The following is a 22,020-nucleotide window of genomic DNA, read 5'->3' on the forward strand; positions in this document are numbered from 1 at the left end:
AATCATTATTTACATAGCAAATTAATTACTTTAATATAAATATTATTTTATTTATTATAATTGTAAATATAACTAAAATAATTACGAATCAAATTTCGACGGATTACACACTAATTTTAATCTATCCACGATATTATTTCTATTTTATTTATAGAAATAGAGTTTATATAATATTGTTTTTTTTCACACATTTATAATAAGCCAAACTTCATTCCCAGTAATACTTATTACAATTGAGTATTATTCAATCATTTTTTAAAAATTCATGTCTATATAAAATAGTAACAAGGGAGTAAAATTTTAAAATAGGATGGTGAAATAAACTTCATTTTCTTTCTTGGAAAGTACATCGGGAGTCCCAAGTTCCAAACATCGTCAGCTTCAAAACACTCTCTCTCTCTCTCTCAAACATTTAGCCGTCTTCTTACTCAACCTGAACAAAAAGCAAAAACTAGAAACCTCCAGCTTTTCCGCACTCCCACAAATATTTTACATTTACCTAGTCAGTTTGGGGCCTACTTCTTCTTTTCGAGTTCCAACTTGTTTTGCCTTTGAAGCAATAACAAATTAATATTGTGCTTCTTCTTCTCTATATCACAATTCTGCAGATTTTTATGAGAAAAAGAAACTGCTGTGCTTATTGTAAAATCAAAATTTTGCAAGTGAAGAATGTTTGAGTGGTTGGATTGTTGCAACTCATATTCTGAGAGTGTGTGCGAGTGTGAGGAATATGCGGAGGAGTTCAACACTTTTTCTTTGCCTTCACCCCTTCCACAATGGCCTAAAGGTGTGTTTCTTTGTTTGAAATTATTTATAAAGATTCGATTTTTATCTGTGATTCTGCTTCAATTATGTGTTTTATGATCAATTTCTGCTTCTATTTTGACCCCCTATTTCTTTGTTTTTTGCAATTTTTTCACAAATCCCGTATGTCAGCTGAAATTTCTTTAAATAGAGATTATTTGCTTTCAGTTTTTTATAAATTGAGTGCTAGAGAATAGTTATTCTGTCTTAGCGCTAAAGAAATTTAGTGTTCATTAGGAAATTTTATTTTATCTGCACATGCTCAATTTAACTTCTTTTTTCTTGGTAGAACTTGTTAGGTATTACTATATCTAGTTGTTGATAATTCATAATGTACTATTCTTGACTTCATTTGGCACCTTCCCATATATTGTAACAAGGCATCATTAAAGAACATAAGGGGATTGCTATTACTTTAATTAGTATAACCACAGTGTGTGAGATCATCTATTTTCTATCATGTTTCAGCCAAAGTGTGTGAGATCATCTATTTTCTATAATGTTTCAGCCTCGTACTTTATTTAGTGCACGCCACGTGCTAGAAAGATGACACAGATGGTAGTGTTTCAATCTCGTAGTATTTCATTTTGTTATTACACTCCCCTTGCATAAGTATGACGGTAGTTCATATGTGCGATGTAATGGAATACGAGATTGAAATATGATAGGGAATACACGACGAGCTGAACTGAGGCCATATAATCTTAGAACATAATGAACTGGTTTGTGAAATTTCTTTCTTACATGGGAGCTTTGAGTTTATTTGGTGTATGAAAAAGATTGAGCTTTGAATTTGTAGTCTGCGAGTTATATAATAGATTTGAATTAGAAAAAAAGCAATATTTTGGGAAAGCTTTGGTTTCCCTGTTTCTAAAGATGAATATATACTTTTCAGGTAAAGATTTTGGTACGGGGAAGATATGCTTAGGAGAAATCGAAGTGGCAAAAATCACAAATTTTGATAAGATATGGAGTTGTAGTCCATCGCGTGGAAAGGCGAAAGGTGTGAGTTTCTATAGACCCATTGGGGTCCTGGATGGCTTCTTAAGCCTCGGTCACTATTGTGAGCCGAGCAACAAAGAGTCAAGAGTCTTCTATGCTGTTGCAGCCAAATGTATATCCATAGATGCAGCGAGAGATGATTGTATTCACCAAGAGTCTCCGCCTCTTGAAAAGCCTCTAGACTACAGTCTAGTTTGGAGTTCAGAATCTCGTCGTGATGGATGTGGTTATATTTGGATGCCAAATCCGCCTGAGGGCTATAAAGCTATGGGGTTTGTAGTTACAGTCGAGCCTGATGAACCCGACATTGAAGAAGTGCGATGCGTCCGTGCTGATCTAACTGAGAGTTGCGAAGTTGGCGAGGTTGTGTTTGATAATAATTCACTCTTGTCGAGGGATCAATTCTATGTTTGGGAAACTGAGGCCATGTAAAAGAGGGATGCTTTGCAACGGGGTTCCCGTAGGTACATTCTTCTGTAGTCGAGAGAAGAATTGGGACGACGAGCTGAGGGTTTCTTGCCTGAGGAATCTTGATTCTTCCCTGAGTGCAATGCCGACTTTAGAACAGATTCATGCGCTCATCAAGCACTATGGCCCTACGCTTTACTTCCATCCAGACGAGGTCTATTTGCCCTCGTCGGTTTCTTGGTTCTTTGAAAATGGAGCTCTTCTGTACAAACAGGGGAAGGATAAGGGCTTAGCCATCGATTCTAAAGGCGCGGTTTTGCCCGGTGGTGGGGAGAACGACAAAGAATTCTGGCTCGACCTACCAGATGTTGCTGGAGACGGGGACTACGTGAAACTTGGTAACATCGAGAGTGCTGAGCTTTACGTTCATGTTAAACCGGCTTCTGGAGGGACTTTCACAGATGTTGTAATGTGGATCTTCTGCCCCTTCAACGGTCCGTCAACGATCAAAGCCGGGTTGTGGAGCTATACATTTGACAGAATCGGCCAGCACGTCGGTGACTGGGAACACTTCACCCTCCGTTTGAGCAACTTCGATGGAGAGCTCCGGAGCATGTATTTTTCGGAACACAGTGGTGGAGGGTGGCTAGACGTCTCTGAGCTCGAGTTCACCGAGGGAAACAAGGCGGCCGTGTACGCATCGAAGCACGGACACGCGAGCTTCCCTCATGAGGGGTGCTACATTCAGGGCTCTAGCAAACTAGGAATTGGAGCAAGGAATGACTGTGCTAAGAGCAAGTATTTTGTCGACTCGAGCGCCCGATACCGGGTCGTTGCGGCCGAGTATGTCGGAGACGATGTTGTATCGGAGCCACATTGGCTGCAGTACATGAGGGAGTGGGGTCCTACAGTTGTTTATGACTCAACATCTGAACTGGAGAAGATACTCAACCACCTACCCTTCTTCATTAGGTTTTCTGTGGAAAATCTTATAGAATTGTTTCCGACTGAGCTGTACGGCGAGGAGGGGCCGACGGGGCCGAAGGAGAAGGACAATTGGTGTGGGGATGAAAGGTGTTAGCCACCTTCTCTAAATTGGTCGCAAAAGCAACTCACAGAATTCGAAAACGTTTCGAATTCTGAGTGCATGTAGGTGTTAGGTGCATTGTTTCTGCCGCTAGATTTTGATAATTTTAGGTGCAAAATCAGGGGCTAAAGTAATTGTGGTGTGTTGATTGGTGTGAGAGTTGGGTTTTTTGTTCACTATCATACATTGTAATCTGTAACATGTAAATAGAATTTCGAAATCTGAATTATAAACTATACTTGCTTTAAAAATGTGGTATTACTTATAAGTAGAATGATCAATGATGTATGATGGAGTAGGTAAGTATCACTTATGCATATCTTTTTTATATAAATGTCTCACATTTTTTATAATGACATTAATATCTAATAAATTGACTTCTTTTCCGAATTCAGTACTTGCCTGCTTTTCCGCTATCAATTTTCACGCAAAATTTTAGTTGCTAATTACAACTTATTAATACTACAACAGTGGGAGTCAAGTTATTAGATATTAATGTCATTATAAAAAATGTGAGACATTTTTTTAAGAATACACATAGTTTTAGCTAGGAAGTGATATTTAGCGTTACATAATGCAGCCAATTATTATCAAAATTGGACATAGCCAGAGGGAAGAAATTCCATAAGCTATACTTGCCTAAGAGGCTCAAAACATTATGTTTCCCTCAAACGTAGTGTGCTTTATATACAATTCAAAATGGATGACTTTTTCAATAATGTGATGACATACACTGCTCAAAAAGGGAGAGATATTGAGGTCGATCAAGAACTTATAACCCCAAAACCTCCCAACTTACTCCTTCGCCACATTCATCACAGATGGTGCTGCAACCTGCCTTTGTGCCTTGACTCCTCAATGTTAGTAGATGCGACAGCTCCGTGCACTTCCCACGGCGTGTTGCTGCATCATTCACGGATGTCGAGACACAAGAAACCCCTGCCTTCGACACGACCGTTGAACTTTGCTGTGAGGATGGATCGACAATGATCTTATGCTGATCGTCTGCAGAAACATCCAGCTTGAGCGTCTTCTTGTACACATCCCACGCCGAGTCCTGCTCCTCTTTCGACAGTTTCTCGTCTTCATTCTCTTGCAAGAGCGCCTCGTGTTCGTGATGGCTCAAAATCCATCTGAAAGAAAAGAAAAGTAAGGAAACAAGATATTGTCAGAAATAACATAACATTTACCTAAGGCTGCAATTTTCATACAGAGTTTCAAAACGTTGCAATCACTGCACTGCTTCTTAGACTATAATTAACGGTTTATATACGGTGTGTTATCACAAGGAGTTTCGACGACAATCTACCTGGGCTGATGTCTGTTGATCAAGATTTGCATCACTTCGTCCGAAGAAGCTCCAAGAGAAGGTGGCCGGCACTGCTTCAACATATCTCCAATGCTACCTGACGTGTCCGGTTTGTCCACGACATGCTCTTGTCCCGAATCATGCAGTACAAGAGCACTTTCATCATCTACAAAATCAAACAAATCCACCATTTCTTCTTTAGAAATCGTCCTGTGCACCTGCTGCCTATCAACTACTCGCGCTGCAAGGCCTTCCTTGTTCACCTGTCAAGCGATACATATTAGAAAAATTCATACGAAATTGCAACTTACTGCCGTCTTGAGCTGTGAATACCTGACGCTTGTAGATTTTCTCCTCGATTGTGGCATGTGCCATCAGTCGGTATGCAAAGACCGGCTTCGTCTGGCCATACCTACACGTCACAACGTCTTCAAACATTCGAATTTTGGTACTAATTTTGTCGTAGTAGAAAAAGAATAGTATACTGTATATGCACCTCCAAACCCGGTAAATAGCTTGAAGATCATATGTCGGGTTCCAAGAGCCATCAACTATGATGACTCGATTAGCTGCACAAAGATTGATCCCCAGAGATCCAGCCCTCGTAGAAATCAAAACGCACCTGACCCTTTTATTTGCAGCTTCATTGAATCTATCCACCAACTTCTGCCTCTCCGAGCTTTCCATTCTTCCGTCTAATCTGCAGCCGCCCGAACAAAAATCCAAACATCATCTCCAACATTTCAAACAAGATAAAAGTCATATAAGAAGAATTAGATGAAACGTGGATTCATTTACAGAACTAGAACTCATCTACGTTACGGCCTCATAAATCCAAAATTTATGAGTTTAGAAGGTCGTCCAGACACACCTGTACCAGTCCTTGCCCTTTTCCCAACATTTTCCGTTCTCTCCTGGTCGAGGCAAGCTTGGTAGATAATATTCAATCAGCTCCAAAGTCGACAAACTTTGGCTAAAGACGAGGGCCTTATCGCCCATATCCGAACACATTGTGAGAATATCAAGTAGCAAAACCATTTTTCCACTGTAATCCACCTCTTTGAAAGTGTTTTCCGGTAAAAGACCACTCCACCAGTCCTGCTATATAACAGGCAAAAATTGAACTTCTCAAAAAAGAGTCCTGACATAACGTGTAACATAAGAAAAGGAGATTATGATGCACTGTAAAATCTAATCAAAGACATTCATAACTTATAGATTGGAAAGTGAAAAGTTAAGGAAATTCACTCACTTCGTCAACATAAGCATTGCTAAGTTTTTTTTGAGGATTCTGCAGCTTTTCTGCAGGCAAAATAAACATAAACTAAAACCACAGACTACTAATTAAAACACATAATATAGATTCTGGCTTTGTGATTAGTTGAAAGGTACCTTCAGATATCACATTGCATTCGATATTCTCATCACCCGGTCCTTCATCTGCAACAGATTTTTCTACGTCTTCAAATTTGCTTTGGTCTTTGTTTTCTTTCATCAATTTCAGAATGCTGGGATGGTTCAATATCTGAAAGTGACACAAAAATGATCGAACTCATCCAGCTCTAACATGTGCAGAAAGTGTTCCGAGCTTAATATGCATCAAACTTTAGCCTACTGTCAAATAATTAGCAAAGATAAATTATTACCTGAGCTAAGGCCTGGTAACCTGCAAAGAAAGATTTTTTGTCACCAGTCGCCTTGCCCTTTGCGAACCCATGATAGTCGAGGAAGCCTCTATACATTCTCCTCTGCAGAGTAGATAACTTAACAGCAATGACAAAAACAGTTTTGGAGGGTAAGTCATTTTTGACCGTGCTGGCTCCCATCCGGTGAAACAAATCCCTTCAACTGTTCATATAGAATATGAGATCTTTGGTTCATTATCTTAACATCTTCAGAGGTAGCATCACTATGCTGGCCGTTTTCGATGGGATTTTGGAAACTGCAAAATGACACAACAGATTACGGGGGTGTATGGAGACGAAACTCAAAGCAGAGCAAGATTTAGAGGGATCGAAGTTGAGGGAGCCTTGCCGGTTCCTAAACTCGGTGCAGCAGCCAAGAAAGCCTTCTCGAACAAAATCAACCATCTGTTGAGGTAAAAAGATTTAGAACAGTAAGTGCACAGCCGAATTATCAACTTCAAAAATTTTAATGATTCGGATCGAAGACCATACGCAATAGTACTCCATCAAATTGTTTTGAAGAGGTGATCCAGTTAGTGCAATCCTTCGCTGGCATTTCACTAGCTTCAGCGCCTGCGTCGTGTCAGACATGGTGTTCTTGATAATGTGAGCCTCGTCACACACAAGGATGTCGGGTCCAACCTAACAATTGCAGGCTTAATCATAATTCTCATCCAAAACAAAGACAGATATGGTGAAAATGGACTGAGTCAAGAATAATGACGGAGCACCTGAAGCGCGTGGCTAATTTCCCTCGCCTCGTTGGTATCCTTTGACATACTTCCCGAGGGTTAAATTACGGAATGCAGCATAGCCGATCAAGAATATGCCACCTTTGGTTCTCCACTTCGTCAGCAACTCGAGCCTTTTCTTCCTGAGCAAGTAAATAGTATATTCTCATGATCTGAAATTCACCCTCTGTTAAGTACTCTAGTACTCAATATGTTCACGTTTAGCGTATTTAAAGCAAACAAAATCTAATCTGTTCCATATCCAATTTATGTGTTAATCTACCAAACAGAAGCGAAAGACGAACCTTCGAGCATCTTTAAGCATGAAGATCCCAAGTGGTTTTAGCTCCGATGGTCTCCACTTTGAAAACTCATGATGCCAATTATGTAGAACGCTTACAGGCGTCAAGATAAGTGCCGTTTTTAGCCCTAGGTCCGCGCATCTCATAGCAGTGTATAGAAAAGCAATGACCTGTATCCATATAAATGATACCTTAAAGAATAATACTATGTAGTTTACATTCTTCAGATCATTTAAGTCTAAGATAGAAGATAACATTTGCCACTGCACCAAAAATAAAATCTTGCTTGTGACTTGAGCATCTTACTGTCTATAAATATCTGCAACAAACCTTAGGCATGGAAAAGAAAACGATTGCCTGTTTTAGGTGCTATAAAGGTAAAGCAACAAGTTCATTTTCTCAGGGATGGTTCGAGAAATTAATATAGCTTGAAAGTTATGAGAAATCGGAGCGAAATGTAGCCTTGAACTTTTACCTGGAACGTTTTTCCTAACCCCATTGTATGTGCCAAAATGCAACCAAGACCTTTGTCCCCGGATCTGACTTTTCTCGCTGATTGAATAATATTTTCCCACATGAATCGGATCCCTGAAATCTGTAGTCATGGCACAAACTAATTTGTCATATCAGTGCACGATAACTGAATCATGAACTCTAGAAAGTGATATTGTGAGCAGGGCAGATGCAGGAAAACAGTTTAGCGAGCTAAAATTGACAAAATAATAAATATAAGGTTAAAAGAATTGGTTGGGGTGCCGAAGCTCCCCCAGCACACCCCCCAGATACGCGAGTGTTTGTGAGTATGTGTCTAAAGAAGAAGAAAAAGGAAGGAAATCCAAAACCAATACAGATAGATGCATGATCAACTTAGTGATATATTATGCCTAATAATCATAATATTAGCAGAAGTTACAACAATAACTTGTGAGAAAATACTGAAAAACAAAAGTTTAACTCCTAAGATGATCAGACATGCACAAATAGCATATCTTCAGCTCGGAAAGAATAACAGTACAACACAAAACAAATGCATGTATCACATATAAGATTCATGTAAGAAGATTCATAGAACAGAATAGAAATTAGACTAGGCAGATTATCCCCATTACTACGAGTAATTTGAGAAATATAAAGTCCCCTATTCGTATAGCAAATGCAACGAATTAAATAAGAAACCTGATGGGGTTTTAGTTTCATAGAGATGCTCGGAGGAATCCTCACTGCCTCTTCGTCTTCCTCTCTCACCAAGTTTATTATGTAACCCGAGGATGCATTGTCCGGGACTTCAACTCCAACTCCTTTGCCGACCATAACAGATTCTGTGACCTCCAAAGATCGAAGGCGCTCTTGACGTTCCTGTAAAAGTGATATAGATAAACATGAAGTGTGACAATATACAGTGCAGCAGCCAGATTACCTTTTCAATTGCAATTTTCTTCTGTGTCTCCTCTCCAAGTTCAGCATCATCAAGGATTCTACGAATTTTCTTTCGTCTACTCTTAGTGCTAGTACATCACAAAGTAATAGTGAATTGAAGTTGAACATAATCCTAGTGGAGCGAGGGACAGATGAACAAGAGGGAGATAATTAAAAGATTTGCAATCAAGATGCACCTGGAGTCGACATTGCCATCAGCTTCTGAATCAGAATCAGAACTCGAGATGGTAACAACTTCAGATTTTTTCACATTCCGCCTCTCGTTGACATTGGCTTCCTTATCTGAATCAGATTCGGAACTAGAGAATATGACTACAGAATTAGAAGCATAAGTGTCATAGTTCCTCTTAGCTTTCTCTCTATCAGGGTCAGCAGACAAATCGTACAGGTGTTTGGTAACATCCTCAGTAGACCCATTGTCATCAATGATGACGACATCCATGTGGCTCTCCTCATCTATTGATGAAAGTTCTCCCTGAACAGAGTCGTGATTATGGAAAATACAACAATTCAGATTGTTAGTAGCACGTAAAAGTTAGCAGAGCATCCAAGCCTAACATAGAAAAAGAATAGCACTGCTAAAAAGCATGTAAAGAATTTTATATGTTTGATACTCCACGCCTAGGAATCATAATAGGCATCAAGTCTGGTCGAACTGCTTATGTCATATAGAGAAAGATTTTTAAGAAAAGAAAGAAAGAAAATAATTCTTACCATGTAGTTGCCATTCATAAAATAATACTCATACATGCAACTCTAAGGACCAACATTGACTTCGTTAGTGAAACCCAAAGCAGAAACCAACTTCGAAAATCTCACCTTGAATAATGCATTTCCTACATTTTTCCTATGACTTGCACTGATTCTAAACGAAAGGGGAAAGTAGAATAACTGAAAGCTTAAAAGCAGACCTCTCTGTTTTGCCTTCTACGTCTCATTTCTTTCAGGTGATTATGAAGCTTGAGATCATCCTTTGCATCATCTTCCTCTTTAATCTGCCAAAAAGCATAGATGCAAAATAAAAGTCAAGAACTAATCAGCCCTACAATGCATACAGCTTTGCCTTGAAATCTCAACATTAGGCAATCCTCAGAGGTGATGTCGAAAAAGACTAAGCCTGACTTTTCTAAGGTTTCTCTTTTGCTCTTCAGTAAGACAAAGATCCCTTTCATTTGATATAGCATCTGCAACAAATGGATCGCTTGAAGCAGCATCGACATCATCAATCTCTTCCACCTGGCCAGTAATTCACCATATTATTCTGTATTCTTGAAAAATCACAAAAAACTATGATTTCAATGAGCTAAGGTATTCATATAAAGCTGGAAAAACATGTGAAACATTGCATGAGAATCAAAGGCTAGCACCATTATCATTTCATGTCAGTTAAGAGATTGAAATGGCAAATATATGAAAAGGCAGTCCTTAAGTAAATTCGGGTGACACCTCATCAACTCCAGCAGATTTTAGACCCAATGCAGCAGCCTGCAGTGGAGTGCTGGCCAGGTAAACAGAAGCCCAGTGCGTAGCACCAGGTTCGTTATCTTTATTAGATGCCGTTTCTGAGCACAATTTGCCGAAAGCTTCCCAATCTTTATCCATGCTTTTGTCTACAGCTACACTTTTATCACACTTTGCAATTTTCTTCCCGAGGAAACCGCTGGCACCATGCCATCTGCTCCACGATGGCTACTACTTCAGAAGCAGAACAAGAAATCTAGTTCGTGATTATATTAAATCACTGCACATGTTGAGCAATCTAACCTTCTCACAGGCCTGTGAATCTTGAGATACTCTTCCGCCTGCAAGACTGATTTCGTAGCTTCATCTGATATCTGAGTCCCGACCCAGTGAGTCCTCCCTTTCCATGCTTCTGTGTGACAGATATTAGGAACTTGCTTCTCGATCCACTTATACAAACTGGAAAGATCGATTCCAGAACCATCGAGTTGTTCCTTCTCAGATGAAAAAATCAGTGTAAGTATGTTCATTACAGTAATTAGTAAAACTTAACAGAAAATGCAAGACAATAAAGTAAAAGTACAGAACTTCCTCCAAATCCAAACAAACCAACAAAAATTAAACAGAGATTTTAAGTTTTCTATATACCAATAAATAAGCACTCTCCTTCTCGAGCTCATCAAGCATCAACTCCCACTCTTCCTTGTATATCGACATCTCTTCCAAAACAGCCTTCTCCAACTGTCCATCCAAAAGAAATGTCACAAAATGCAAAGATTATATCAAGTAGCAACAATTTCATAGCTGCATTGGATGAAGAAAAATGCTGAGTTTATGTACTTCATCACCCGAGAGAGACTGAGCTAATTCTTCCCTAGCATCGGCTTCTACTTCCATCAGAGGTTCCTCTTCCAAAGCCTCTTGCGCTTCGGCGGACTACAGGTAAATAATGGAATCAAGTAAGTAACAACTACAGTATTTGCTTGTTATCAGATAGTGGAAGATTGAAAAGCTCACTTTTCTCTCAATTTCTACAAGCTCGGCTACGAGATTTTCCAACTCCTCTTCAGACAAAGGTTCCTGAGATAATACAAGTAATGAAAGGTGAAATAAGTAAAACAGAGAAAAGGAAGAGCACCTAACCTTTAAATGAAATACTGAAAGAGCACAGTGCTGTAAAGATGCTTGAGAAATGTGTGATGTGAAAATGCGAAAACAACAAAATGATATGTAGCGTGTATACAAGAATACACACACACACACACAACATAAAACACAAAAATGGGTTAACAAAAAAAAAAAAAAAATACAGCCATGGAGTATAACTGCTGCAATAGGCCGAGAAAATGAAGTGGCGCAACGTTGTTAGACCTAAAGCTTCCGCTTTCCTTAAAAGGGAGACAACAGAACTGCGGAGCTAATAAAGTACACAAAATCTTCAAAAAAAGAAAAAGAAAAATAAAAAGAGGAGAGTTTGATCATGAATACAACCTTCTGATGCAAAAGTGTACAACGTGAGAAGTAAAATAAAAACCCACAAAAAAACCTGCATTCTTTATCATACTAAAAGTCAAAACCTGGGAAAATGATTCCTCCTCATCTTCGTAATATTGAGCAATACTTTCATTTTCCAGATAATCATCGTCGGAATTACCATTCTCCATTTCTTACTGGTTTTTCTGCAGAAGTTTTAGTGTTTATTCAAAATCTTCACGTAGTATAAATAAATGGGAGAGATGGAAGATTAATGGGAGGCGAAACGATGTCTGGTCATTCGAATTTTCTTGCGTGGCGGGCAAAGTAGTGGTCATCACTGTAGCGGAGAGGCTTACACTTGCACCTTTTTTAAGGATCCGTTTGGTTCCTGCATTTTGGTTTTCGGGTTTTTTTGTCTGCACGAGCACGAGTGGATTATTATGTAATAGAAAATGTACTTAATCCAATACATATTCTAAATGCATATTTGGTAGCCATTATAAGATTTGATAATTAAATAATCAGCGTTTGGTATTTTATATTATTGATTAAGAGAGTTTGATATAAAATTAAAATATTTTTTATTTCATTATTTCTCTTTAAAACATAATTTCACCTCATTTTTAAGATAAATTAATCTTAACGATACACTAACTATTAATCATTCGTGCGATGCACGACAGACAATGAAATTAAACGCTAAATTTAAATAAATAAATATAAATAATAAAAAATCATAATATAAACAAATACAAAATATGTTCTAATAAAATATAATAATTCACATCAATTACTCAATAAAATCCTGAATTTAAAAATGTAAATTTTCAATTTATACAAAGTGTAATGATAATTATAGTTATTAAATAAATTTAAAAATTATTTGATAATGAAAATATTCACTATGCATTTATTATTCATCATAATAAATATTTTTATACACAAACATAAATAAAAAGTTATAAATTTTTAATGAAGAGAAAGAAAATAAAATAATTTAAATGTTTCATAACTTATTTATTTTATATGATTTTTATACTATATTAAATTTAAGATGCATATTGATTATTTTTTCATGAACAAATTTGATGACGTTTAGAAATTAATTACAATATAAAAAAAAGTAAAAAGAAAAAAAATAGTGAAAATTTTGGTGGAAGATTAGAGAGAAAAAGAAAGGGAAAAAACTCATCTTTTATATAGTATTATATAGATTTTTAAACGTGAATACTAAACAAGTGTTAATTCTATAATCTATAAATTTTCTAATTCTTACCAAAAAAAAAAACGACTCACTTTCAGTGGGATGGAGGGAGCATTAAAAATTAAAAAAGGTTACTTTTAATTTGAAATTAATTTCAAAATTGAATGGCAATTTTGTAGTTATTAAAAAATTGAATGTCAATTTTGTAGTTTTTAAAAAATTGAATTTTTATTTGTAATTTGTAAATTGCTCACTCCGTCTCCGAAATAACTTTTTATAATTTTTTTGGGACGTCCCTCAAATAACTTTCTATCCATTTTGGGACATTACTCTACCACTAGGCCAGAGCATGGACCGAATCGGATCGAAAAAACCGACCGAACCGACCATTTTTGGTTCGGTTCGATTTTGAAAATTCTGGTTCGATTTTTGGTTCGGTTTTTGAAGTTAAAAACCGACCATGTATCGGTTCAGTTTCGGTTTTTTGTTCTTGGTTCGGTTATGAACAGAACCGAACCGATACATGTACATTAATATATATATATATATATATATATATATATTATTTATTATTTATTTTATATTACAACTAAAAGTCTAAAACCCTAGTAAGTTACTCTCCATTTCAGATTTTTAAGGTTCCAGCCGCACCTCCCATTTCAAAAAGACGAAACCTTAGTCTCCTCTATCCCTCCCAGTCGCGCCTCGCTGCCTCCATTCTCCACACAGCCTAGTCGGCGCCTCTCTGACCGGCGACCGCCCCCACCCCGACGTTTCTCCTCCAGGGCGAGCAGACCAAACCAGCACGAGCCTGCGTGTCCTCTGCGCCTCACGAGTAGACCCGCCGCCCGCAACTCCTTAGTCGGACCGCCGCTGACCCTTCTCCCCTCCTCCGAAAGGTAAGCCAATTTCTTATGTTTTTGTTGGTTGATTTTCCAATTTCGAATGTACAGTTGTGTTATGTTTTGTGCACAAATTTATACAGCCTGTTTTCTAATGAATTTGGCAGATTTGGCAGTGTTTTTGAAAAAAAAAAGATAAAATGTCGGTCGGTTCGGTTACCAACTGAAATCGATTGATTTCGACCGGTTCGGTTTTGATCGGTTTTCAGGGTTCAGGCGGTTCGGTTCGGTCCGTCTGCTGCCAAGGTCAGTTCAGTTTCGGTTTTCTTAAAATGGTTCGGTTCGGTTCGGTTTTGAACCGATGCTCAGCCCTATCTACCACTAATAATACTTTATTTATTATTACTTGGGTAAATATCAGTTTTGGCTCATCGTTTGGGCGTTTTCTCAAAAATATCTCACCCTAAACATATTTACAAAACAATACCCATGGTTTCATTTTTTTCTTATCTGTGACCCACAAAAATAATCCAGTCATCGGTATCTCACCCTTAATTGCAGGAACACTGGGAACTCTAGTGTTGCTAGTTAATATTAATATTATTTACAGAAACAGGGGGACACTCCAAAATCACAATGTAAAACTAGTGTTGCTGTAACAGCCCGGCTCCAGAGTTGACGGCTGTCCCCACAGACCAACACGAGTCTTTTCTAGCGTGTTTTGTCCTCACTCGCACGCTCGCTGAGAAACTTCCCAGGGGGTCACCCATCCTGAAATTGCTCCAAGCCAAGCATGCTTAACCTTGGAGTTTCTTCCACGTGGGCACCAGAAAAGAAGATGCATCTTGTTGATATGAGTAGCACCTATCAAATCATTTAAGCTCTCCTCGAATATGCAGTCCCATACCTGCATATTCTCAGAATCCCTCTCGTTCGGGTGTGTTTCGGTTCATCCCTGCGCCCCTCCGCTTGGAAGTCTTAACCGGAGCCGCTCCTTGTCCGTGCCTCTTTTGCACCGGCGATCACTCCGCACTTCGTCCCCGGGCGTCACAGGCCCACCAGCTTCCGCTTGGTTCGTCCTCGAACCACACCGTACTGGGAGAGGTTCGGCTCTGATACCACCTGTAACAGCCCGGCTCCAGAGTTGACGGCTGTCCCCACAGACCAACACGAGTCTTTTCTAGCGTGTTTTGTCCTCACTCGCACGCTCGCTGAGAAACTTCCCAGGGGGTCACCCATCATGAAATTGCTCCAAGCCAAACACGCTTAACCTTGGAGTTTCTTCCACGTGGGCACCAGAAAAGAAGATGCATCTTGTTGATATGAGTAGCACCTATCAAATCATTTAAGCTCTCCTCGAATATGCAGTCCCATACCTGCATATTCTCGGAATCCCTCTCGTTCGGGTGTGTTTCGGTTCATCCCTGCGCCCCTCCGCTTGGAAGTCTTAACCGGAGCCGCTCCTTGTCCGTGCCTCTTTTGCACCGGCGATCACTCCGCACTTCGTCCCCGGACGTCACAGTTGCCATCGGGTCGTGAATCGCTGGTCCCGGTTCACCAAAATGGTGAATTATAATCGGCCCAGGTCTTTTGCATGCGGGCCGGTTTCGGGCCCGAAATCGACAGTTTTGGGCCAGGCCAAAAACCGACAATTTCCGGGCCGAACCGAGGATTCTTCGGTTCTTCCCTTTTTTATATTTTTTTGTATTCTTTTTTATGAAATTTAATGACTTATGTTGAAATTTCGAAATTGTTCATTTTACAAGTGTTGAAATTTTGAAATTACTTAAGTTGATTTAATAAAAATATATAACTTATAAATAATTTTGAAATTATTTATGTTGTGTTTTTTCATGTAATTTAATAAAAACATAATAACTTATAATTTTTTTTATGTTTTTTTTAAATTAAATGACTAGTGTTGAAATTTTGAATTTTTTTTACTTTACATGTGTTGAAAATTTGAAATTGCTTAAGTTAATTTAATAAAAATATAATAACTTATAAATAATTTTGAAAATTTGAAATTATTTATGTTGTACTTTTTTATGTAATTTATAGTAACTTAATATTTTTTATATCTTTTTTTTATAAATTAAATGACTTGTGTTGAAATATTAAAATACAATAAAGGAAAAATAATTTTAATACATTTACCATCAAAATAATACATAAAAATTGATATCTTTATTGAATTCTAACACATTTATTGAAATACCTCATCATCCGTGCCGAAACCGTCGGTTCCGGGCTGAATCGCTGAGTTGGCCCGTCAATTTGTGGTTCCAAATTTTTGGACCCGAAATTGACTCGCATCTGTTATCGGTTCCGGTTCTGGAACCAACCCGTGGTCAACGGTCCAGATCGAAACTGTTGACCACGGTCCGATCCGGGCCGAAACCGGTGGTTTCGGTTTGCATGTGGCATCACTCGACAAATCACTAAGAAAAACGGATATAATTCAATCTTAGACGAAATTAAACGACGATTCCATAAAAATTGAGAGCAGATTTAATGACAGAATACATAAAAATAATGTGACAAGCTAATTTGATAGCTGAATTTAACCATAAGGATGGGTGAATAAAACCGCCCCACATATGGAGCTAATCTAACAGGTCTAATTTAAATCCAAAACCCCTCTTTTGACGGCAAAGTGGCGCTTCTATAAATAATAAATATAAAACGTAACTATCAAAACATCATATTCTTACATACTGAACAGAGGACCTATAAGCAAAAATGCAAAACTTATCCGAGGGAGCAAAATATAATACAGTTGAAGTATAGTGACTAATTGGAAATTTTTGAAAAAGAAAAAATCTCCTTCGAGTTGTTTCCCTCTCTCACACACACAGAGAAAAAGTCATGGGCCCCTCACCTCCTCGAACTATTCCCCAAAGTCATCAAATCCCTCGAATCTCAGCGGTCCATCGCTTTGATCCAACGGTCCCATTTACTCGTGGTCAGTAGCAGCAGCAGTTATTAGTCACCCTCCTCTTTCGCTCCCTTCTCATAAACCCTAGAATCTGCAATCTAGACCCCGCAGCCACCGTTTCTACGTGAATAGTTTTAAATCAGACGGGAATTCGTCATAAAATTAAGAAGCCCACCGCGAGTAATTCGTGGGAAAGTTTCGTCTTAGACGAAGAAAGGGATGATTTGATCTTTTCGAGACAGGTAAATGCTTGTTTCTTGAGTTTATTCTGCTTGTATTTGATGGGATCTTGCGTTTGAGAGAGCAAAGATTGGTTTTTTATGAGATGGGTTTGGTATTTGTTTCACGGTTCCTTTTGTTTCTTTGATAATTTTTGTAAATCTTAATTTTATAGTTTACTTCGGGGCGAAAATGAGTTGAGAAAAATATCTGGGGTGTGTGGTGGGTCCGAGTTGCGACGAGTTTATCCGAGTTTACTGAGTTGATGCCGTCTTTTTGGGTGTGGGAGTCGTGTGGATGAGTGTGATTTTTGGTTGCATCCTTGGAGGGAAATGAATTTTGGGTCGGGTTTGGCTGAGTTGGGACCAGGTTGTTGTCCGAGTTTGATTTGGGATTTATTCTGATTTATCTGTTGAGAGTGTGAAGTTAGCGGAGGTCTAGCTAAGGAAGTTGCCTTTTGTGATATGGAGCACATGGCTATTTTGTCGCTTGATTGATTAAGCGCATCAGTTCCGCTTCTGGTTCTTGGAGTAGTGGGGAGGGAGATTGAGTGCTCCTGAGTTCGTATTTCTTGAATTTGGACGAGTCGAGATGTGTGAAGTTAGTCGATTTAAGCTTGACTTGTGAGAAATCACTGTGCTTCGCGATAGACTAAGACTCAGTCTTTAAAGGTGGTTCATATTTAATTCTGAAGAGGAAAATTGATTCTGGGGCTTCGCCTAGCAGGAATAAGCGCAAGCAGATGCCTTCAGTGGGAATGAGAAGAAGTACAAGGGTGTTTGGGACACGAGTTTTGCGTTCAGGGAGGAAGCTGTGGACGGAACCTCAAGAGGGCGGCAAAAACGTGAGAGCAACTTATGGTGAAAATAAGTTCCAGGAACTTCTTGACAATACTGCTGATGGAGGTGGGGACATTGATGGCCGTCGCAGGAAACTGTGGCAGGAAGATGAAACGAGCGCTTCACTTGATATGAGTGCAGAACCTAAAATGGAAGAGCGTGAAACTGGTGGTGTAGAGGAAAAAAATGTGGACAGGAGGTGTGGAATTGTGTACAAGAGAAAAAGAAAGAGGGCAGAGTTGACAGCTGCTGACCTAGTAGAAGATGGCCGGTTTGCAAAGAAGTACGTGAGGAAACAATGGAGGAAGCGATGTAGAGCCTCTGAATCGTTTGGTGCTTGTGGAGGCATACGGGATTCTGTTAGGACTCGAGAACTTGCTATTGTTGTGAACGAGTCTTCTTATGATTGTTATTACTGGATTACTTGCTTCTTGACCTCTCTGCTTAGCTACATGGCTAGGGCCAGAATTGGGATGAGGCAGTTATCTGCATTTATGTTATCAAAACCGATGTCTGATGCTTATTCCTCTTGTGGAATGCTTTTTCTCCAGGTATATTGTTATTCAATCCGGTGGTTGCTATGTTATGTTTGCATGTGCACAGAATTCATTTGTGGTTCTAACTTATAATTATCCTTATTGCAGGATCCTATTACTGCCGTGAAACCCTGTGTCTGTATAGTTACTGGATCCAGATCTACGATGCCATTGTTTTCTGTTAATATTTTTGCAATCCCACCTTTCTTTGTGCACATACAAACAAGTGTGTTTCTCAGATCTGCGCATTTAGATTGCTTGCTAGTCCGACAATGTGAGAATGATGAGGAATTGATAAATGTGGACGATGATGCTGAAGAACCCTCATTTCAAATTCCGTCTTTGAGAGACCAACCAGATTGTGCTCATGAAGCATCTGAAATGTCAACAGGAAGTGAAATATCTTTCCATAATGTCGCAGTGTCTGATAATGATACTTCAGGAGGGAAGCAGTTGGGACAGTCAGCTGCTGGATTTCCCAAATCTGCTCTTCGAAATTTGCAATTGAGAAACAGCCGTAGTATCCAGAAAAGGCGTAGTTCTTTGAGGCGTAAGAGAGGTAGGCCACCATCTGCTTTTAGAGCTCAGAAGGGTAAGGGAGCTTTAGCTTCAGAGCTTTTCAGGATTAGACATGACGGTTCCCAATTCCTTGCTGCATCTCCTAGTCGTGTACACAGAAGTCCCGATAAGAGGAGATTGACGACTAACATCAGAGAGCTGAAATCTGCTATGGGAGCGACAACCCAGGATGTGTGCGCCAGCAGCTGTTCTGCCAACCTGTTGATTACCGATACCGAAAAGTGCTATAGAGTGGAAGGAGCCACTATTGCTCTAGAAACATCTGCTTCGAAACAATGGTTACTCTCTATTACTAAGGATGGAACGAAGCAATGCAGTCTCATTGCTCAGAAGGTCATGAGACCATCTTCTTCTAACCGCTTCACTCATGCTGTAATATGGGCCAGCGATGGTAGTTTGAAGCTTGAGTTTCCTGATAAACAAGATTGGTTGATTTTTAAGGAACTGTACAAGGAGTGCTCTGACCGGAACATGCAGACCCCTGCAGCTACTAGTGTTATTCCTGTACCTGGGGTGCAAGAAGTATCCATTCCCAATGATCAGTACATCCCATTTGTGAGACCGGAGTCCTACATTACTTTGAAAAATGATGAGCTAATTAGGGCTTTGATGAAGAAGACTGCCAACTATGATATGGACTCTGATGACGAGGAGTGGCTGGCAAAACTCAATAATGAGTTGTATGTGGGGAAGGAGCTGCAAGAATTTATCACATCCGAGAATTTTGAATTGGTGATTGATGCTCTGGAAAAGTATCTTCATTCCAATCCAGATGAGCATGTAGATGAGCAAGCAGCCTGTGATTTCTCTATGCATCTGGAAAGAAAAGAAGTCATAGAGGCTATCTATAAGTACTGGATTAGAAAGAGGAAGCAGAAACGCTCAGCTTTAGTAAGGGTTTTCCAGGTAAATCAGTTGTTCTTTCTGGATGCCGTATTATGTTTGTTAGCTGGTTTATTTGTTTCCAAAAGAACCTAGTTTTATTGTCATCGGGCTTGTAAATATTATAAGCTTCAGTTCATGTAAGACTACCACATGATGTCTCAATATTGATGATACTGTGCCAGCTTTAAGTTGATCGAATGACTATGTAGTCTATAGGCTTGAGTCTTTGTATGATTTCAGGAACGAAATTTGCTATTGCTAAAATGCTGGAAGCATGTATTTTCCATGTGATTTGCAAATTTCCATCATTGGTTTATAGGTGTTATGTTTCTATTTGTGTTCTGTTTTGAATCATCTTATTAACTGCCTTTACTTTGTTTTTTCCGGACGTTACAAAAACAATGTTTTATTGGCAGCTCTATCAGCCTAGAAGAAGTCAAGTGATCCCAAAATCTGTTTTAAGGAAGAAACGATCATTTAAACGACAAGCAAGCCAGGGTGGGAGAGGCAAACAACAGCCTTTATTGAAAGGTGCTTGTCCTCAATGACCTCAAGCTTTTGTTTTGTTTTTTTTTCATTCTTGTTATTGGTTTACTGGAATTTTGTGAAAGAGCCCAAGTAGGCCCTTTCAATATCTACACAAATATTTTCTGCGAACAATCTTATGCATGGAATGTAAGTATATATTCATTTGTTTGTATAATCGAAGGTTACATATAACAAACTGAATAAGTTAGGAGCAAGCATGTCACTTATTATGTGATACTATCTGTAGATCATCGAAGTTTGATCTGTGACCTGTACAGCCTTGTTAAACACCCGATATTCTTGTATCATTAGTGACCTTGTGAAATTAGTATGCAGTGATTTGGTATCTTCATGCATATATTATACCTCGAACTTGAAAGGGTTTCAGTCTTTCAGAATCAAAGTTGTCTAACTTTTCTTCAAATGGTTGTGAGGTCAGATTACCATCATTTGGTTTGTTGTTGCTCATAATGTCATTTGGGGTCAATTAGTTTATGTTGGTGTATTTTGGTTTTCTATCTCGTTTCCTTGGACCGCTGAATTGATAATGGATTTCATGATTGATCATACAGCAATAGCAGCCGAACGAGATGCTTTGGAACAGAAAAACAATGTACATAAATTGCAAGAAGCAAAAGCTGCTGCAAACAAATACGAGGGTCTGGCTACTCAGAAGCGTCACAGAGCGCAGATGCTTATGGAAAATGCCGACTTAGCTACTTATAAAGCGATGATGGCTCTTAGGATTGCTGAGGCAGCTCAAGTTGATGAAGCCCCGGAGAGAGTTACGTCGTTATTCCTTGGTTGACTCATCCGGTTGAGTGGTGATGATCGGATCTCATGAATGATGGCCAATAATTTTGAGAGCTACGGAAGGGTGATTACTGCTGCGTCTGAGGTTGGTTGATTGGGGGGTAAGAAGTATTGTAATTTTGTATAGATTCTGATTGAATGTAGATTAGTATGCTTACAACCTGACATCGGGATCTTACAATGAGGCTCGGGCAGTTTGTTGGAATGAGATTCGGGATGTAGGAAAGAATATAGAAAAAAAAAGATTTGATCATAAATGGCCTGTTTGTGTCTCTGTAATGGGGATTTTGTAACCATGGCACACCCAACAATTGGCTATCTCTGTATTAAATTGTGTATAGTTTTCCATCTCTTCTGCTATTTTAGGATTCAACATTTTACATATTTAGGCTATAAAATCTGCTTTTGTTTTGTTTGCAATAATATTGTGCTAGTTGAGAGGTTTCTTTCTAGGTGGTTCACCCAGAGTTCTATGCTCATGGCTCTCTCTCTCTCTCTCTCTCTATGTGTGTGTGTGTGTGTGTATATATAAATATTTCATATTACATATTTCAAACATTTTTACATCTCACCACATTTGACTATTCTCATTGAATCATTTTTCTATATATATACATACTGGATTTGTCATTTAAGTTCGTGTATTGTTGTAAATTGTAATGAGGATTCTGCCACTGGCTTGCTTCACAAGGCAAATTTTTGAGTTCTTAATTGTGTTGACATTAAGTTACTGAATTCTGTTTGGAGAGCAAAGACACCCCAAAAAGCGTCTACAACGGCATGGAGACTCCTCTTAAACCGACTCCCAACATGTGACAATCTGCTGAGAAGGAAGATCCTTGAGAACGAAGATGAAGCTACTTGTGGTGAATGCCATTTGCGAGGAGAATCTGCCAATCATTTCTTTCTACAGTGTTCAAAGGCGGAGATGGTGT

At 38.9% G+C, this 22,020-nt stretch overlaps 3 protein-coding genes across 4 annotated transcripts; 2 read left to right on the forward strand and 1 right to left on the reverse strand.

Moving 5' to 3' along the window:
* Positions 1-341: 341 nt before the first annotated feature.
* LOC131001921 (hypothetical protein At1g04090-like) lies at positions 342-3,552 on the forward strand. Its single transcript, XM_057928569.1, is given in 3 exon segments — positions 342-787; positions 1,700-2,226; positions 2,228-3,552. Coding segments are annotated over 3 exon segments (1,713 nt in total). The 5' UTR covers positions 342-669; the 3' UTR covers positions 3,296-3,552.
* Positions 3,553-3,971: 419 nt separating this feature from the next.
* LOC131001922 (protein CHROMATIN REMODELING 20-like) lies at positions 3,972-12,049 on the reverse strand. Its single transcript, XM_057928571.1, is given in 26 exon segments — positions 3,972-4,434; positions 4,611-4,873; positions 4,944-5,022; positions 5,107-5,310; positions 5,482-5,708; positions 5,863-5,912; positions 6,003-6,135; positions 6,257-6,442; positions 6,444-6,552; positions 6,645-6,700; positions 6,788-6,937; positions 7,027-7,068; positions 7,070-7,169; positions 7,332-7,498; positions 7,804-7,923; positions 8,505-8,684; positions 8,746-8,833; positions 8,942-9,240; positions 9,677-9,760; positions 9,888-10,001; positions 10,212-10,440; positions 10,530-10,720; positions 10,875-10,967; positions 11,067-11,162; positions 11,244-11,306; positions 11,804-12,049. Coding segments are annotated over 26 exon segments (3,771 nt in total). The 5' UTR covers positions 11,891-12,049; the 3' UTR covers positions 3,972-4,073.
* Positions 12,050-16,590: 4,541 nt separating this feature from the next.
* LOC131001923 (uncharacterized) lies at positions 16,591-21,505 on the forward strand. Of its 2 annotated transcripts, none has more exons than XM_057928573.1 (5): positions 16,591-16,928; positions 17,632-18,295; positions 18,389-19,765; positions 20,161-20,275; positions 20,845-21,505. In XM_057928573.1, the coding sequence occupies exons 2-5, from the start codon at positions 17,648-17,650 to the stop codon at positions 21,078-21,080; spliced, it is 2,376 nt and encodes a 791-aa protein (XP_057784556.1). In that variant the 5' UTR covers positions 16,591-16,928; positions 17,632-17,647; the 3' UTR covers positions 21,081-21,505. The 2 variants fall into 2 exon arrangements, with proteins under 2 accessions (XP_057784556.1, XP_057784555.1); XM_057928572.1 differs by having other exon boundaries at positions 16,592-16,928; positions 17,081-18,295.
* The last annotated feature ends 515 nt before the right edge of the window (positions 21,506-22,020 follow it).

The sequence above is a fragment of the Salvia miltiorrhiza genome, chromosome 8 (assembly GCF_028751815.1).
Source record: "Salvia miltiorrhiza cultivar Shanhuang (shh) chromosome 8, IMPLAD_Smil_shh, whole genome shotgun sequence".
NCBI classification, from domain to species: domain Eukaryota; kingdom Viridiplantae; phylum Streptophyta; class Magnoliopsida; order Lamiales; family Lamiaceae; genus Salvia; species Salvia miltiorrhiza.

Coding starts and splice junctions, on each gene's coding strand:
- LOC131001923 (XM_057928573.1), top strand. CDS start 17,648: ATGCCTTCAGTGGGAATGAGAAGAAGTACAAGGGTGTTTGGGACACGA. Junction 19,766..20,160: donor CTTTAGTAAGGGTTTTCCAG/GTAAATCAGTTG, acceptor TTTTATTGGCAG/CTCTATCAGCCTAGAAGAAG. Junction 20,276..20,844: donor ACAACAGCCTTTATTGAAAG/GTGCTTGTCCTC, acceptor TTGATCATACAG/CAATAGCAGCCGAACGAGAT.